Genomic DNA, 19,707 nt, shown 5'->3' with positions numbered 1-19,707 from the left:
GAGGTCAGTTCAATCAGGAGGATGAGGCCCTGTTCTAGCAGTTGAGGTGTGAAAACCAAGAGAGGAGAAACTGGTTGAACTGACCCACAAAAGCTCATGCTCCAAAAGGTCTGTTAGTCTAAAAGGTGCCACAGGATTCTTTGCTGCTTACACAATAAAAATACATTCTTAAAAAGTCTGAATCAAGGCAGGGTTGACAAACAGGTTTCTGCCAAAGGATGTATATTCACCTGTCTGCCTTAGTTTACATGTAAATTAAGTATAGTAAGTCAACACAATGGAAACCCTCTTTGCATACAAGTCAACATGATGTTGGCATGCTAGAAAATAGAAAACCAGGGTCATCCTGACTCTGGGAACAAGCAATCAATTGTGGAGACTGGAGAAGACAATTCAATATCCTGTACCTGAAGAAGTAACTGTTATATTATGACATTTGTGAAAACATGTTCCCAATCAGTCTAGGTTAGAAATGCTGCAAGAAAACTTTGGGGAATAGAAAGTCTGCTTTTATACAGATGGTTAGTCTGGTAAAGTTAAGTTTAGTTTCTAGGAAGCTTGTATTGATTTTGTTTTGTATGTAACCTTTCTGTCTTTATTATCCTTACTCACTAGCCATCAAATTTTAATTTGATAATAAAATTGATTGTTTTCACCATAAACCTCTCTCACTGCTGCGATATTACATAAGAGCTGATCCTCAGTTGACTCAAACAGGCTTGTGTGTACGTCTGCTTAGGGATAGCAAACCTGCTAATTTCAGCAAGTGTCCAATGGGTAGGGGCTGGACGTTACAGGGGAGTGCTTCGGTGATTGAGGTATGCCTACTGTTAACATGCAAGACAAAGTAAGGGCTGGCATAGCCCTGAGGAGATTGTTTGGGTTGCTAATAGGGCAGAGGTGTCAGAGAGCTGACACTCAATTACACACTAGCAAGTCTCTCACTGGAGGCAAGGAAGTAACAAGGTAACTCACAGTCCTAGGTACCCCAAGAAGCATCACAGCTTGTTCCATATAATACCTTCTGCACTCAAACTCTGAAGCCAGATTTCTACCTGAACATTTAAAAGCAACAGGAACAGTAGCCTGATACGATTTCCAAAAGTTCTAACAGTAAAAGTCATATTTTTAAAAGGTTGATTTACATAAAGTTTTACTACCACATGAAATATAATTTGTTATCCACTTTAAATATGAAAGGAACAGGGAGAGAGGAAAATGGAATGGTCCCCGTCTCTCCTGCCCTCTTCCCCTCCCGCTCCCCAAGGAGTTTGCTAACTGAATTCTAAGACTACAGGATGAAGTATTTACTAATTCAAAACCCATTTGCTATCTGGCCACATGAGAGGTTGTAACAGTGTTGTCACAACCTTTTTCAAATAAGGTTATAACCAAATAAATTGCATCCATACCTGGTACAGTTATAGACTGTTAAGCAATCATATACCAATGTAGTTTCAGGTAACAAGAAAATAGGAAGTAGTTCACAGAAGAGTTTCTAACCACAGTAGATGAAGATATGCTAGCGGCTATTCTTATTGGAAAAAAATTTCAAATACTATGCTGCAGTTTCAGATTATTAGTTGTGGATATTTTGTGCAGCAGTGTGTTCTGTTGGCATATAGTAGCTTGGTAAAGGTGTGTGCGCAGAAGCATAGATTGAGAGGGACACAGCAAAAGACTTTGTGCACGATCTGTAGCAAATAATATCGTAGTTGTGGAACTGCTAAGGTGGGTGCCTGTAAGTGGATGAATAGAGGGTATGTTAAGTGGTTTAAAATACCGTTTCTTTGTGGGTTTGTGTCAGGTGTGTTCTGTGTGTGCCAAACCTAACTGCTTCACAGTAACATTTTTTGTGTATTAAGTACTAGCATCTGGTGAAATTGGTAAATAAGTTTTTGTATTCACTTTTGGAAATACTGAGGTGATCTTGAGTTACTTTTAAATATAATCAAACTAAACAGTAAAGCTACTTTTTGGCATATAATTTTCATAAATTAAAATGTGTCATCCACCAAACCATAAAGACTCTTTCAAAGACATTCTAGTCTACTGTGTCACCTGCATACAGTAAACTAAATCAGTTTCTTTGCAAGTATTTAGGGACTAAATGCATGTTAACTGTTAAACCCTACCACACTACTAAGATTAAGCAGTAAATGTACTCACTAGAAACTAATCAGGGAAAGATTTATCCAAAAAGTTATTGGGCAAGCACAACAAATTACATAACTCTGCGTATACATTTCTTCATCACACACAAGATTACATGCAGAAATACAGAACGAGGGCTTTTTAAAATAATTAAAAGAAGAAAAACAAAACCAAACAATTTGAAGGGATAATATCTATTTTTGTTGACTTGTAACAGAATAGGAGAATTCTTACAAAAATTACTAATTTTCACAGACAGGACCATGATTTTAATTCAGTTTCATAGAAAAACACCTGTTATGACTGCAAGTGTATGCCTGTAATTTAGAGGTTAAAATCCTTACAGGTAAACTGCAGTTACCAAAGAAACAACAATTAAACAGGAAAAAAAAGATAGCAAGGATTGGTGGTGTTAGGCAACAAAAGGTATTCATTTCCTCAAATAAAATAATCCTATAAAACTTAATTTTAATTGTTTCTCCACTTTCCATTTTCACAATAGCACTTGGCAAAAAAAAGTATTAGAAGACTATAATTGGTTCCCCTTGTCCTTTTTAAAAATATATTGTAATTTATAATATTTTGCAAGACTAAAAACAGTTTTGGTAGGAAAATTTTCCCCTATCCATTGAGAATCCTCCCTAAACACTGGATTTACACTTTTAGGTCTATTTCTGCAAGGGATAGGGCTACAGACTTAGCCTTCACTTAAAAAAAATAATAATAATAATAAGACTCCAGCAATCATTTGGTGCCATAGTTTAAGGCAGCCAAAGTAGATGTACAACTGACATGTAAATAGTTAATTTTAGAAATTGGTATTTATTTAACCTATTCTTTTGTCTTATGTACTAGGTCTCTACTGGATGGTCTACTAAACTAGATTCTCTTTCCTTCTTTCCAGTTTTGCCAACAAATTTACAACACGCATCACAATACTTTTTGAACTCCTTTCTTATGACGGTGCCATAATTCAGCAGTCTCATGATCAATTCGCTTCATATTTGGTAGGAAAAAAATATGTTGGTCCCATACTTAACCCACAAATTTTTAGCCAACATTCCTTTGTTTGGGAACTTTTGAGAAGGTGCAGCAAAACCAGACTTATAATGAAAACAATTGCAATCTTAACTATAGTTAGTTAGTCTTTCCATAATTAAATCTCTGTTACAGAGTCCTGAGCAAATGCACAATGCATATGAGACTGAAGTGTTGACATATATGTATTCATGCTAAATGAATTTAAAGCATTATACTTCTATATGGACTCCTGGGCACTAACAAACAAACAAACAAACAAACAAAATGTGGATTCATGACAATTAAAGTTCAAAACTAAGGAGAAATATTACATTTTTTTGTTTTACCTTATCAAATTTAGTTCTATCAGCCACATCAAGGTCAGAGGCAGACATGTTTCCCATATCCAACAGTGAGGATGACTGAGACCTACGATTTCCTGAACCCTGAACGGAGAGTTTATTTAGGCTAGAGGTAGATCCAGTCAATTTTCCAGAACTTCCATGAAGACCTATGAAATAATGAAAACTATGAAAGATGGCAGCATAGATGGAATAAAATAAATTTGAAAAGAAAAATACAGGTATGTCCAGAACAGCACTGCTAGTCCCCACAGAGATGTCAATATTCTTTCTACTGAATAGTTTGTACCTTATCTGTAAGTGGTTTTGGGGTATACACGTTTCTTCATTACAAACCTAACTGGAATATTTAAGTGTTTTCAGAGTTAATTACAATGCAGCTACCTAAGTCTGCATTGTAGAATAACATAGGAAAACTGACAACAGAAATCACTTTGGGCATCTTGCACCTGGGACCAGCATGTATAGCAAATATGCTGGGGCAGATACTCTCCTTTCTGAAAGGAAAGCTGGATGGGAACTCCAGTTGTAATGCTTTAAGAGTATCTTCCAGCAGCACACAGAGCAAAGAGAGCGTGTGGAAATTATTCTGAAAGGAAAATAGTAGAGCAAATGCTTTAGTATCTAAAGATACTCTCCATATTCTCTTGGACTTGCTTTTTCCAATAGTTCACATTCTTTTGGTTGATGACAGCTGGGAATAAAGTGGGGCAAGGAGAGAAGGGGACTTAGGGAAGAGCTCTTGCTATGATGAGAAACCTCAGTACAAAAACAAAGTTAAGAGAAACATCTCCTGCTATATTCAAACCACAAGTAAAATGCTGTGATAAATCTTCCTAAATATCGATCGCAGAGAAACCAATTAATTTTCATTCTGTATGTTCAAACTAATATAATTGCCAACTATGTTCAACATCTCTGGATGTGTTTTGCTTACAAATACTTATTGTACCCTGATATGTCAGCTTTAGGGTTAATGGGTTTTCCATTATATATAACTATGTCTACGCATAGACACACATGCATTGACAATACATACTAATGCACTAGTCATACTCACTCTCTGTTTCCTGTTTGACAGCGCTTTCTTTTCGAGGCAGTGTAGCTGGCATGGATTAGGTTGCAAGCATCAAAGACAAAGACAAGTTAAAAATGCAGTTTGCACAAACCATGCACAAGATGCAAGTTAAGCACTAGCTGGAAAGAAACATGCAGAGAACTATAAGCAGCAAGTAACTACAGTTGCAAACATGTAGTTGGGGAGGTACTGTTCTAGAAATTCAGTACCTAACTACATGGAAAACACAGTATATGTTTCAAAATATTAAACTTTCATTTTTCTTAAAACAAAATGTGTAGGAAAACTCTGACTTGTTAAACATTTATACATTAAATTCTCCTTAACACAGAAAAGACCACCAAAATAGTGAGTCTTATTTGCAAAGATTGATACTGGATCAGATTCGCAGTTTACAGGAACAGTGTGCAAATAAACTGCAAATCATATTGATACCAAAGAAAGAGAAATGCAAACAGATTAATCCTGTGTAAACTTGTACTACATCAGAAAAAATTATTAATACTGCAAAAGTCCTTTCAATAATATTCTTTTCTCCAATAAGACCAGCCAGCCTATTGTATATTGCTGTTGCTGACAACTTAATTTCGCTTTTCACAGTGAGAAGTAATGTATTTTTCATTCAGGTTGCATCAAGAATTTCCCAATTTGCAGATGTTGCCAGGCTAAGAAAAAAAAGTCACTACCAACAAAAACATTTACATAAAGATACAACTCTTTTTTAAAGGGTTTATCCCCTGAATATCCCGCTGGTCTCTGAAAAATAAAATAAGTAGTTTCCTCAAGCACAAAAACTGCATTTTAGTAAGAAGTTTACCCTGTGACAAGGTAATATTTCCCTGTTTGTGGTAAAGGATTCTAAGTTCACCAGTGGAAAGCACTTGCACACATGCTCCAGAAGCAAAATTTAGTAGGATTCAACAATTCTTAGTGAGCATGAATTTTTCAAGTTACAGCCGCAAAAAAACCCCAAATGATTACTTATCTGTACAGTAACTATTGTTCTTTGAGATTTGTTGTGCATACACATTCCATTTTAGGTGACTGTGCACTTACTGCACTCGAGTTGGAGACTTCTGCTAATACTACCATAGAAGTAATTAAAGAAATCATCTGCAAACTCTTGGAAGGTGGTAAGGTGATAGGGAATACCCAGCATGGATTTGTAAAGAACAAATCGTGTCAAACTAATCTGATAGCATTCTTTGATAGGATAACGAGCCTTGTGGATAAGGGAGAAGCGGTGGATGTGATATACCTAGATTTTAGTAAGGCATTTGATACGGTCTTGCATGATATTCTTATAGATAAACTAGGAAAGTACAATTTAGATGGCGCTACTATAAGGTGGGTGCATAACTGACTGGATAACCATACTCAGAGAGTAGTTATTAATGGCTCCCAATCCTGCTGGAAAGGTATAACAAGTGGGGTTCCGCAGGGGTCTGTTTTGGGACCAGCTCTGTTCAATATCTTCATCAACGATTTAGATGTTGGCATAGAAAGTACGCTTATTAAGTTTGTAGACGATACCAAACTGGGAGGGATTGCAACTGCTTTGGAGGACAGGGTCAAAGTTCAAAATGATCTGGACAAATTGGAGAAATGATCTGAGGTAAACAGGATGAAGTTCAATAAAGATAAATGCAAAGTGCTCCACTTAGGAAGGAACAATCAGTTTCACACATACAGAATGGGAAGAGACTGTCTAGGAAGGAGTATGGCAGAAAGAGATCTAGGGGTCATAGTGGACCACAAGCTTAATATGAGTCAACAATGTGATACTGTTGCAAAAAAAGCAAACGTGATTCTGGGATGCATTAATAGGTGTGTTGTAAACAAGACACGAGAAGTCATTCTTCTGCTTTACTCTGCGCTGGTTAGGCCTCAACTGGAGTATTGTGTCCAGTTCTGGGCACCGCATTTCAAGAAAGCTGTGGAGAAATTGGAGAGGGTCCAGAGAAGAGCAACAAGAATGATTAAAAGTCTTGAGAACATGACCTATGAAGGAAGGCTGAAAGAATTGGGTTTGTTTAGTTTGGAAAAGAGAAGACTGAGAGGGGACATGATAGCAGTTTTCAGGTATCTAAAAGAGTGTCATCAGGAGGAGGGAGAAAACTTGTTCACCTTAGCCTCCAATGATAGAACAAGAAGCAATGGGCTTAAACTGCAGCAAGGGAGATTTAGGTTGGACATTAGGAAAAAGTTCCTAACTGTCAGGGTGGTTAAACACTGGAATGGATTGCCTAGGGAAGTTGTGGAATCTCCATCTCTGGAGATATTTAAGAGTAGGTTAGATAAATGTCTATTAGGGATGGTCTAGACAGTATTTGGTCCTGCAATGAGGGCAGGGGACTCGACTCGATGAGCTCTCGAGGTCCCTTCCAGTCCTAGAGTCTATGGTCCATGTGCTCCAGCTCACCTCATGCTCTCAGGTGATGGCATAAAACAGGCATGTCTGCCACCTACCTCTTCATTCCTCCGCACCACTTTAAGTAAAGTCCAAAGTAGCAGGGAAAGTGAGAGGGTCGTGGAATGTATATGTGCACAACATACCTAAAGAATAATAGTTACTGTACAGATAAATACCCATTTTTCTCCTTTGAGTGATTGTGCACATACACATTCCACTGGAGATGATTCCTCAGACATTCCCTTACAGGTAGAAGGACTTTGGACCATATACATAGGGATTGTACCACCAACTTGCAAAGTTGGCATCATCTCAAAAGGTTTGAATCATGGTGTAATGAGTGGGAAAAGTATGCACAGACAACCATGTTGCTGCCTTGCATACACCAGCTATTGGAAGATTGCTCGGAATGGTGATGTGGTGGACCGAGCCCTAGTGGAGTGAGAGGTTATTCTCAATGGAGGAGAGATTTTATCAAGATTGTAGCAGAGTTTCACACAGTCAGAAATCCAGCAAAAGATTTGACGAAATGACACTGATTTACCTTTAATTCTTTCAGCATATCTTACAAAGAGCCTGGGGTAAGACTTGAAAGACCTAGTGTGGTCCAAGTAAAATGCCAGTACTCTATGAACATCCAAAGACTGGAATGCTTCTTGAGCCTTAAATGAATGTGATTTCAGGAAAAATATGAAAAGACTGTTTGGTTTAAATGGAAGACTGACACTACCTTAGGCATAAACTTAGGGTAAGGCCTAAGAGACTCATGGTCTTCCATAAGGACAAAGTAAGGAGGGTCAGCCAAGAGAGCTTAAAGTTCTGAAATCCTCCTTGTAGAAATGACTGCCACGAAGAACCACTTTCTTTAGAGAAAATAAAGATAATGAAATGTTAGCCATTGGCTCAAAGTGGGGTCCTATCAGTTTGGAGAGGACAAAGTTTAAATCCCATATACAGGTGTAGGAACAGGAGGGTAAACATTGATTTGGCATTTCAAAAATAGAAAAAATGAAAGGATGAGAAAAGATGGAAAAATTATCTACTGGCTGATGTAAAGTAGAAATAGAAGCCTGATCAACTCTCACAGAACTACTTGAAAAACTGATACACTGACTGAAGCCTCATATGTGGAGTTATATACATACATGAGGCCCTGTGGCTAAGGAGCTGAACACAGGCATGCACTAATGTTGTTAGATTGGACTTGAGGCTTTTGGAAAGGATGGCTATAGATTGATACCTCTCGTTTGGAAGATAAGCCATGACAGTCCTGGTATTGAGGTGGACTCCTATGAAAGTTATGCACTGAGTTGGTTGTAATTGCGATGTGTCCAAATTTAGTTTCAGACCTAGACAGGAGAACACTTGTCTCATGACAAGGACGCTGTTCTGGCCCTGGTCGCTCGATGCTGCAGGAATCAGTCAATCATCCAGGTAAGGGAATATCTGAATACCCAAATGATGGAGGTGAATAACTACCCCGAACATGCATTTGGTGAAGATACTCGGGGCTGAAGATAGACTAAAGAGAAGCACCATGTACAGTTAATCATTGGTACCTACCGCAAATTGAAGGTACTTTCAATGGCAGGGATGAAGTGCCAACATGAAAGTATGTGTCTTACATCCATGAAAGGGGTAATAGAATTTGATTTTCTTGATGAAATAGTTTGGCTTTTGAAATAGTTCTGGAAGCCACCAGATTTCTTCGGGACTTTTATGCCGTCTCCTGAGAACACATGTTGAGCAGGAGCCTGTGCGCCACCTAGCAGTACTGCTTGCAAAAGTCGCTGTCTCGGATGCACTGGACACACATACATCTACAGTGAAATATTTATGTGTACAATCCCTCAAAGAACCACCCATCAGAGTGGAGCTGGCAAGCTGATCCTATTCTAAGAGGATAGGTATTTACTTTCATTTGTACAAATATGGATGTGCAAATGCTCTTCAAAACTGATTTCTCAACTAGGCACCAACACAGGCAGTTTTAGGATGTCAGACTCAGATTTAAATTCCACCTTAATTTTTATCTGCACTATTTTATTTTTTACCACAGAACCACATATTTGATATTGGTTTCTTCATAGATCCCCTGATCCCCAACCCCATAGACTGGCGCTGCAGAACAAAGAAATATAGCCCAGGACCACCCTTAGACAAAGGTATATAATGGTCGGGCTGCTGTGGAAATATCATCTGGTAGGTAGAACATACTGTTGTCACATAGTACTCAAAAAGGTTTGCTGTCAAATTGGGAGAGCATGACTAGTAGGGAACCAAAGGGGTCAGTCCGGGGTCTAGTACTATTCAATATTTTTGTTAATGACTTGAATAATGGAGTAGAGAGTATGCTTATAAAATCTGTGGATGACATCAAGCTGCAAGGGGTTGCAAGCACTTTGGAAGACAGGCTGAAAAATCAAAATGACCTTCACAAATTGGAATATTGGTCTGAATTCAGCAAGATGGAATTCAATAAAGACAAGTGCACACGTACTTCACTTAGGAAGGAAAAATCAAATTTGCAACTACAAAATGGGGACTAACTGTCTAGGCAGTAGTACTGCTGAAAAGGATCTGCGGGTTACGGTGAACCACAAACTGAATATGATTAATCAATGTGATACAGCTGCAAAAAAGGCTAATATTCTGGCATGTATTAACAAGAGTGTTGTATGTAAGATACGGGAGGTAACTGTCCTGCTCTGCTTGGCACTGGTGAGGCCCCTGCTTGAGTACAGTGTCCAGCTCTAGGCACCACAATCCAGAAAGAATGTGGACAAACTGAAGAGTCCAGAGTAGAGCAACAATGATAAAAGGGTTAGAAAACCTGATCTATGAGGAAAGGTTGAGAAAAAGGTCCATGTTTAGTCTTGAGAAAGACGATTGATTTGGGGACCTGATAATCTTCCAACATGCTAAGGACTGTTATAAAGAGAAAGGTGATCAATTGTTCTCCAGGTCCACTGAGCTTAGGACAAGTATCAATGGGATTAATCTGCAGCAAGGGAGACTTAAGTTAGATATTAGGAAAAACTTTTTAATTGTAATGGTAGTTAAGCTCTGGAACAGGCTTCCAAAGGAAGTCGTGGAGTCTCCATCATTGATATCCTTTAAAAATCAGTTGGACAACCGTCTGTCAGGGATGGTCTAGGTTTACTTGGTCCTACCACACCACAGGGGGGTGGACGTGACTTCTTGAGGTCCCTTTCCGCCCTATGTTTCTAAGATTCTAGGATTCTTTCCCATCCTCAGCTCATATTTAAATGCACTGAAGGTAACAAGTTTCTAGCTTCAACAGAGGAAGAAAAGTACACCTATTAAGGCAAGGAAGAATTTGCACTGCATCCCAGAAGTTTACTGCTCTCTTTTTTGTGTCAGACAGTCTTCCAAAAAAAAAAATTAAAAAAATAGAGCCACGTGCTAGTACAGACCACTAAAAGAATTCTCCCAACAGACCCTCTATGTTTAAGATGTTCAAATTGAAGCTTCATTCCAGAAACTGCAAAGAAGCAAAAGGCAAGAGAACACCAACATAGCTCAAAGACTGGCAGTGTCTGATCCCCAAAAATCTACTCTGTAAAAAGCCTCTGTGTGTTCCTTACACAGTAATTTTTTCATTATTAAAAAAAATGCACATTAATTCAACAAAACATCTTTTAGGAATATGCACTAACTTCCTCCAATGCACAAATCTTTGTAATTTGGCATTGTTAAATAGGTTTTTGCATTAATTTAAAAAAAATCAGCTGAGATTTAAAAGACAAAATGAAACACTATTTATTTGCAAAGATCTGAGATGTTTCTTTCCCTCCTTTTGCACAACTGATAACATTAAGAACATGAACAGTGCAGAGCAATGTATTTTCCTATTCTACCATTATAATCTAATTCAGGTTAAATTTATTTATGGACTCCACAGACAATCCATGATTCTGGGATATGCATCCATGAAAGCTGTTCATTAATTCCTGGGCTGGGTAGCGAGGAACTTCCCCCATTCAGTGGCAGAATGCCAGTTCAGTTTCTGTGCAATGGCTAAAGCCTACCCACTCACTCCTCCAGGAAGAGATTCTGCTTAGTCTCTGCATGAATACTGGAGGACATATCTCAGAATGTCCTACTAGAAGGAAATTCTTTCCTGGCTTTCTCAGACCTTCAGTAAGCAACAGTCTGGTTTGCTACATGACAAACTATAGACATATTCTTTTATGTTTAAGTAGAACTGTTACAAAAGTAATTAATCTTACACTCGATAAATTGGTAGAAAGTTTCTCCACGCTCTTACTAGACTGAAAAGGTTGCTAGGCTTTAAAAAAAATGTAGTCAAAGTTTACACAAATATGAACCTTAATAGAAATTCTCTTGAATCTTTTAAATTCATATATGTGAACAACCTCTTTCCTCTAAAACAAAGATCTGTTATCCACAATTCACAATAACGTGTCCTAAGTCCAGAACATAATTACTATGGGTAATGTCGTTTCCTCTCGAGGTGGATTACAAGGGAATAGTAAAAAAAAAGAAAAAAAGAAAAAAAATATAGGGTTATTTTAAGAGGCAGGGAGGAGGGGAGGGGGTTATTTATTTTTTTAAACTTGTGACCAACAAGGTAGGTTAACACTTCAAGATTCAGGACTCCTCCTGCTTCAAGCTGTTTTTCTGAAAACTCTAGGGAACCACTTGTGCTCCAAGTTCAATCATCTGGTATGGCAAATTTAGGCATATTAACAAATAGAATATATCATCTGAGAAAGTGCATCAAAGATTTAACTCATTATATTAAAACAAGCAAAGCAGAATTCATTATATTCTTTCATTTCAATTGTAAAACGATGGGAGATTAAAAGCTATGTCTATACCAAACATTAAAATACAATAAAAATTGAAGTGGGTATTCACTCACGAAAGCTCATGCTCCAATACACCCGTTAGTCTATAATGTGCCACAGGACTCTCTGCGGCTTTTTTTAAAATACAGTACATCTTACATACAAATCCATCTACTTTTCACCTGTTTTTCCTTATTATTTGCTGCTAAATTGCAATGTTATTTTGGGTATAGATGCCCTTTCATAGGCATGCGTGAACTCCTTTTCCCAAAGGGGGATATATGCACTCATCAAAAGGAAAACTAAATACAACTTCCAACCTCAGATGCATGTACATAGCTCCCTTTGAAACCCATGTATGTACATCCCCACGGGCAGAATTAGTGTTTAAGGTAGCTTCCTCAAAATCCCTCATACGTATTTATTAAAATACAAATCTCTTAGCAGCACAACACTACTAAGACACTGCCCAAATAGTACTCTTTGGATAAAATAAAAGCAGCAAAGAATCCTATGGCACCTTATAGACTAACAGACGTTTTGGAGCATGAGCTCCTTAATCTATAAGGTGCCATAGGATTCTTTGCTGCTTTTATTTTATCCAAAGGGTACTATTTGGGCAGTGTCTTAGTGTTACTTGTGCTACTAAGCTCATGCTCCAAAATGTCTGTTAGTCTATAAGATGCCATAGGATTCTTTGCTGCTTTTACAGATCCAGACTAACACGGCTACCCCTCTGATATTTGGATAAAATGTTTGTTTTTCCAAATTTGCTTCGGTGTTAATATCTCACTAAGTAAAGTTTTTAAACAATAAATGTTTTTGTCAGGTCTCAACAGAGGTGAAAGTAAGCCGGTCCAGTCCGGTACAGCATACCAGCAAGAGCCAGTACGCCGTGTCAGACTGGCCCAACTTCCATGGTGGTGATTTAAAACGTTGCCGGAGCTCCAGCAGCTAGGCTCAGGCGGGGATTTAAATGGCCCGGCGCTCCTGCCACTGTGGGGAGCCCCAGGCCCTTTAAATCCCCGCCAGAGCTCTGGCAGCCAGGCTCCCGCAGGGATTTAAAGGGCCCAGTGCCCCTACCACTGCAGGGAGCCCCATGCCCTTTAATTCGCCCCTGAGCTCCCAGCCACCTCTGCAGCTGGTAGCTCTGGGGTGATTAAAGGGCCTGGGGCTCCTAGCCACAGCCCCAAGGCCTTTAAATCTTGAAAGGCCTCTTCCGGTTGAGGTCATGCTCCCGCTCGGGACTCCAGCGTACCGGTAAGTCCTTTAAATTACTTTCACCTCTGGGTCTCAAACAATGATCTGCACTCACAGTGACGTATACAGTGCCATGCCTCATGCTTCAAGTTATCTCACTCAGTCAACTCCCTCTGAATTTACTACAAGTGTCACACAGAGGGCTTTTGCAGTGTACCTAATACATTTTTGATGATCCTGTATTTGTCCTCTGACTTCAGCCATGTCTGCCAAATGTAGCATCTTTCCAGTTCAGGCACAAAACAGTCTTTTACAAAGTTGGCTCTAGATGATTTGCCATAAATGTTTATTACAACACAAACAAAAAGCTAAAGAAAAGGATATGTCTCTTGGAAGCTTACCAAACTTTTTTCCTTCTTTGGTTGTGCCCGTCATCTTAATCTTGGCAACCTCAAAGAAATCTTTTATTTCTCTTTCATATAGCCGTGATAAATAATCCATGTAATTCTTAAGTGAAAAACAAATACAGTTTAGCATATGTACTGTAATCTGAACAAATGCAATAACCCAGAATTATAAATGGCAACCTGCAAATAAAATGAACAAGCTAATGCTCTTCGTGCCTTGCATCTAAAGATTTGGACTATATAAAACCTAAGGGTATGTCTACACTACCCACCAGATTGGTGGGTAGTGATCAATCTATCGGGGATCGTTGCATCTCATCTAGACGCGATACATCGATCCCTGAACACGCTCATTGACTCCGAAACTCCACCAGGGTAGAAGCAGTCAACGGGGGAGCGGCGACCATCGATCCCATGCCCCGAGGACACGAAGTAAGTCAATCTAAGTCGATCTAAGATATGCAATTTCAGCTACGAGAATAGCATAGCTGAAGTCAACATATCTTAAATCAATCTCCCCCAAGTGTAGACCAGGCCTTAGAGGTCTATGCTACCCACAGAGGCTTCAAAGCAACAAATCCACTGGGGTATGTTGTAACCTCCCCACCACAGGGGGAGTATAAATGGCCAGCAGAGCCCACTGTTATTGGGGTGGCCAGAGTGGCAGGGGGACATAATTCAACTCATCCCCTTTACAGCCTCTGCTACTGGGCTCTTACTGAGCCTCTAGCAGCAAATAAGAAGATGTACTCCCTAGGCAAAACCTGTGAAAGTTTGCCTTCCCACAGGATGAATCCCTGCTTAGAAATAGAAGGCAAAGATAGCTCAAGATGTTATAAATTCCACTTCTCTGCCACCAGATTCAGCGATACATACAACAAATAAAGGATAAGTATTTTCTTTACTTTAAACTATAGAAGCTTGCTTTAATTTTGACTTGCACTGTTGCTAAGAAAGTTTAAATTTCAAAAAGCAAAAAACTTCTCATAAAGTATAAATAATTTGACAGTCCGACTGCTTGATTTATAACTTGAATTTCTTATGTAAAACAATCTCTTATTCAGCATCATAAATGGAAGTGCATTCTGTATGTATTTGTTTTCATATATCCTCAAATATTAATCACTCGGCATAACAAGTCCATAAATCCCTCCATAAATTGCTAATCTATTCCTAACTATCAGTGCAAAAACATAACAACATATTGGAAGAATAAGTGCACATGCCCTTTCCCTATTAAATCATATGTGCATAGGCGCATGTGACAAGGAGGACATGCAAATGCTTATCTTTAGGGTTATGTGTGCGTGCACACACAAGCACATATTACACACACATCTTATTACCCTCTATTTTGCCTACTTCAAGAAATAGCAGTAGTATGAACTCAGCCCTTTCCCAAAATGGCTAAACTTATCACTTTTACATACAACGGTAACTACTACTACTTTCCACAATAGTGTTCAGTCCATTATTTTTATGATTATTTCTCTGCAAGTAAGTAAAACAAATTAGATCATTAAGCAAAATAAATAGTTTTTCAATAGCCACAAACCAGTACTACTAGGGAAATCTAATTTCAGTTCTTGGAAGTTATTGCATTTTATTATTTCTATCAAAAAAAATTACAAGCACAAAATAAGTCCTCTTGGCAGTCACAGGGTTACTTACTTTCATTATCGGGGCGGGGGGGCACGGAGGGAAATTCATTATCTTTTAAGTTACATCACTAACATTCATTGAGCTCACAGAAAGTGTTATTGATTCATTTGCTTATTTGCAGATTATATTAATTATTCAAAAGCACTACTTTAACTACAAAACTGCAAAAGATAAAGAATTCCAACAAGAGGACTGTTTTCTGAGTATATCCCTAACTTTAGCTTACAGCCCAATTCAAACAAATTGAAAGAACAAGGGAAAATTAAAACAGGATACCAAGGAAGCTTATCAAATATAATTTGCATACACTTGAAAGGTATAAAAATGTTCTCAAAATTTACCATTCAGTCTCTGTACAAATACTGTCTAATAGGCCACATACCTAATTTACATGAATGCAGACTAAAATAGGGACTAAAATGGGGACAAAATTACCTTCTTTCTAAAAGACGTCAATCTTCTACTGGGCATTTCACCCAACTTCTTACACGACATGAAAGAAGACAACTAGTTGAATGTTTCTGAATCATTTTTAGGAGTCTGCTTTAAAACTCTAAGACTGACTGAATTTACAACGGATAACACTCATTAGCAACTTCTCAGTTTCTAGCAGAAAGTTGCTAATAACCAAAAGTTGCCAATAGGCAAAAAGCCCATTCCAAGGACAGCAGCACAGAGCAGCCCTGCAGCTAGGTACCCATCAACAAACACAGAAGAAAACACAGGCGGCCTGGACAGTGGGAAGCGAAGCTGGGAGGGTGAGCTCTAAGAAGGGAAGCAGCAGGGCTGTAGCCTGAATGCTGGGGCTTTCTACAGGAAGCAGAGGCACTGGGCACCTGCAGGGCTGCACAGCCCCTTTCTATGCATGGTCCAGACTGCTCCAGGAGCCCAGGATCAACGTGACCAAGTGCTTCTCTCCCTGGCAGCAGCCATGCAAACCTGCCCGTATCTGAGGCTTTCCACAGGAAGTGGGGACTTGTGGGGCTGTATGGCAAAAACAAGTGGTCAGTAAATGGCATGACAGTTGCTAACAGCCAAATGCCATTAACACTGAAGTCAATCGGATTGGGTGGTTCCTAGCAAAAAGTTGCTCAGACCAGAAAATTGTCAATATCAGAATTGCTAATAGTTGTTATCCATTGTATCGGCCTTAAAAATAGCATGTTTAATAAGAGCAAAAACCTCACTGCTAAGGGCCAAATGTTGCCTTCAGTTACACCTGCACAATTTCTGTACAATCTATGGTTAATTTTTCACTTCATGGTATTTTATTAAAAACCTGTACAAACAACTTACAAAAACAAATTTTTAAAAATAACTAAAATTGAGATCTTCTTTTTTATTTAAAGTAGCCTCTAAAAAGTTTTGCATTAAAAAAAACAAACGATGGATTAACAATGAGTTCTGTAGAACTAGGAAGATCATTTATATCAGAGTTATTTTCCACAATTATTTTTTTAATTATGTATGCTGCTAGGGCACACAATGGAAAAATGTGTATTTAAAGGTATCACATATTTATTAAGTGACATAACTTTGTATGGTGCTTTACAGAGTTTAAAACCACAACCTCTCTCTGGAGGAGTTTACAGTGTATAATCACAGTAAATGATGATAATACCAAGAAAAAAGTAAGGAAAGTAGGATCAGGGATTAAAAGAGCTGAGCAGTGATTTTTGTTATCACAATTTAACATTCAAAATTGAGAATAAGACACTTATCCAAAAATAATGGAAAGCACAGCACTAGAGAGAATTTATCCAATATCTGAGTCACATACCTTTGTTAACCCTTCATATTTTCCATATTCTGTACTTTTTAGCCACTCCATCAATTTGGCATATCGAAGCAAGTCTCTGTGAAAGGGATGGTGATTGGGTAATGTCAGCTCAATAGAGTGCTGGGCAAGCGTGGAACTTTGGTCATGACCCTTGATAAAAGAAAACGTTAAAATAAGTGTAGAAGCAATGTGTGTAAACATACCACTACAAATGCTATCTGATTGGCCTACAAATTATTGCATTGTCAGATAAACAAAAGAAAACAGAAAAGTGAAACTGAAAATTACTTCCTTCACAGGTCACTTATCCTGCAGTGGCCTAGTGACTAGGACACTGGACTTGTATCATGGATTTGTCTTCTGCTGTCTCTGTGAATATCAGACCAAATTTGGCCAAATTATAAGCTTCAGAAAAATTGTAATTTGCAAATACTCAGCAGAGACTTTATTGAATTTACCATCTAAACTTACTGAAGATTCCCATCTGTATTGAGCAACTGAGCAAGCTCCAGCCCTAGGCTACAGGAGGTGACAAGACTTTCTCTGCAATTGCTGCTGCAGGCCAGACTGGGTCTGGACCAGAACTGAAAAGCAAAAAACTGTCCCTCTTGTGGTCTCAATGCCTAAGTCCAGGCAGCATAGAGGAAGCTATCTGATTTGAAAGCAGAGGGGTAAGAGTCAGATTGGGGGTGTGGGATAATTAGATTGAGACAAGGAGCGGGGTAGGGGAGAGAGATTGGCAGGGAGAGGAGATTGAACTGGTTAGACAAGGAAGGCAATGGAGGAGGGACTCAATATGAAACAAAGAGCTACGAGGGAAGACAGGAACTATTTGAGCAAGAAGACTAGGACTGAGAACTAGTGAGGTGGGGAAGGGATGAGGTATGGGAATTGGGGAAACAGACTTGATGAAAAGCCAAGGTGCGAGCAGAGAACTGGACTGGCAAGGCAACGAGGAGTGGGGGTGAGGCAAACACTGAAATTGGATGAAGAATCTAGTGATAGAAAAATGGGAACTGGGAGCCAGTGAGGGCATGGAATGCGGGAGGAGGAGAAGGATCAGAGGCAGATTGGATAAGGAGCCAGGAAGGGGAGCTGGGATTGACTGGATAAGGAGCTGAGGGGATGGGGGAACTGAGACTAGGATGAGAAGCTTGAGTTAGAGAGACTGGGACTGGCTAGGTGAGGATAAAGGGGCTGGGACAAGAAGCCAGGGGTGGGGAAGACGGCATAGGGACACTTTGGAAAGGATGGGGCAGAAGCCATCCAAGCCTGGGGAGAGGTACCAGAAGAAGAGTTTGTGCCTACTAGACCACACTCCCCTCCAGAACCAGGAATGGAACTCAAAATTCTAGTCTCATTATTCCTCTGCTGTCACCAAATATCTGAAAAAAAATGGCAAAATGTCTCATCCCCATCTAGCATTGGTCCATATAATAATAATAGGTTGTCATCCTCTATCAGTTAGTTACTCTGTTAGCTCAAAAGGCAGAGGTCTATGCGGAAGATCTAAAGGTTCCAGTACAGTTGAGGATTTAGGTGGATGTCAATATTATGCCACATGACAATTTTTTTTTCAGTTTAGTTTTTTTAAATCCTGGGAAATTACACACAAAGCTACATTAACACACACACTAAGGATGCAAAGGCAAGCATGTAAAGTTAGGAAATGCAAGAATTAAGGTTGCCTGTGCAACCTTAATTCAGCCCCCTTGTGCACCTGAATTATGATACAGACTGTATCATACGATCACATACATTTTTCCATAGGACTCCTGCCTCATTCAATTCACAAGATAGATGGTGCTCCTTTAACAAGTAGCTAGTCAGTATTTTTCTCCTCATTGTTCAATGTGTGACCCTAGACTTAGACTTTATATACTGCACAGTACTCAAACACTGCTCTGAAGACAAAATTATTAGTTTCCTCACAGGCTTTTCTACAGCACTTATCACTATACATTATTTTCACAACACACCTGTGAAATGAGGGGATATTATTTCCATTTTACAAATAGGAAACTGAGGCACAGAAAAATTGTCAAAGTCTCCACTAATTTTAGGTGCCCAATTTGATACACCTGGGACCTGATTTTTCAGAATATATGGCACTACATAGCAGCTAATATGGTCAAAGCACAGTTCCCATTGACTTCAGTTGCACTTTTGCAAACAAACCCCCAGGGTCTCAAATCAAGCACCCAGAGAAAATGAGGAACCTATGAAAAGTCTAGTTTAAGTGACTGTCCAGGATCACACAGAAAACCTGGGACAGGGACAGAATTCAGTTTCCAAGAGCAGCATTCAACTGCCTTAATCACTCTCTCTTTTCCTTCAATCTACTGCCTCATTCACTACACACCTTTTAATTTCTGCAACAAATGAAACAGACAACTGCCTCCTTTACTCATAGACTCATAGACTCTAGGACTGGAAGGGACCTCGAGAGGTCATCGAGTCCAGTCCCCTGCCCTCATGGCAGGACCAAATACTGTCTAGACCATCCCTGATAGACATTTATCTAACCTACTCTTAAATATCTCCAGAGATGGAGATTCCACAACTTCCCTAGGCAATCTATTCCAGTGTTTAACTACCCTGACAGTTAGGAACTTTTTCCTAATGTCCAACCTAAATCTCCCTTGCTGCAGTTTAAGCCCATTGCTTCTTGTTCTATCATTGGAGGACAAGGTGAACAAGTTTTCCCCCCTCCTGATGACACCCTTTTAGATACCTGAAAACTGCTATCATGTCCCCTCTCAGTCTTCTCTTTTCCAAACTAAACAAACCCAATTC

General features: G+C 39.1%; 1 protein-coding gene across 1 annotated transcript in view; it reads right to left on the bottom strand.

The window, feature by feature from the left end:
- Positions 1-19,707, bottom strand: part of EXOC1 (exocyst complex component 1) — a 66,002-nt gene that overhangs the window by 22,593 nt on the left and 23,702 nt on the right. Inside the window, 4 exon segments of the mRNA XM_030565520.1 lie at positions 3,522-3,685; positions 4,597-4,641; positions 13,464-13,569; positions 16,912-17,061. Coding sequence (XP_030421380.1) covers positions 3,522-3,685; positions 4,597-4,641; positions 13,464-13,569; positions 16,912-17,061 — 465 coding nt within the window.

Source organism: Gopherus evgoodei, chromosome 5 (genome assembly GCF_007399415.2).
Source record: "Gopherus evgoodei ecotype Sinaloan lineage chromosome 5, rGopEvg1_v1.p, whole genome shotgun sequence".
Classification (NCBI taxonomy): domain Eukaryota; kingdom Metazoa; phylum Chordata; order Testudines; family Testudinidae; genus Gopherus; species Gopherus evgoodei.
This window is presented reverse-complemented; position numbering and strand designations above follow the sequence as displayed.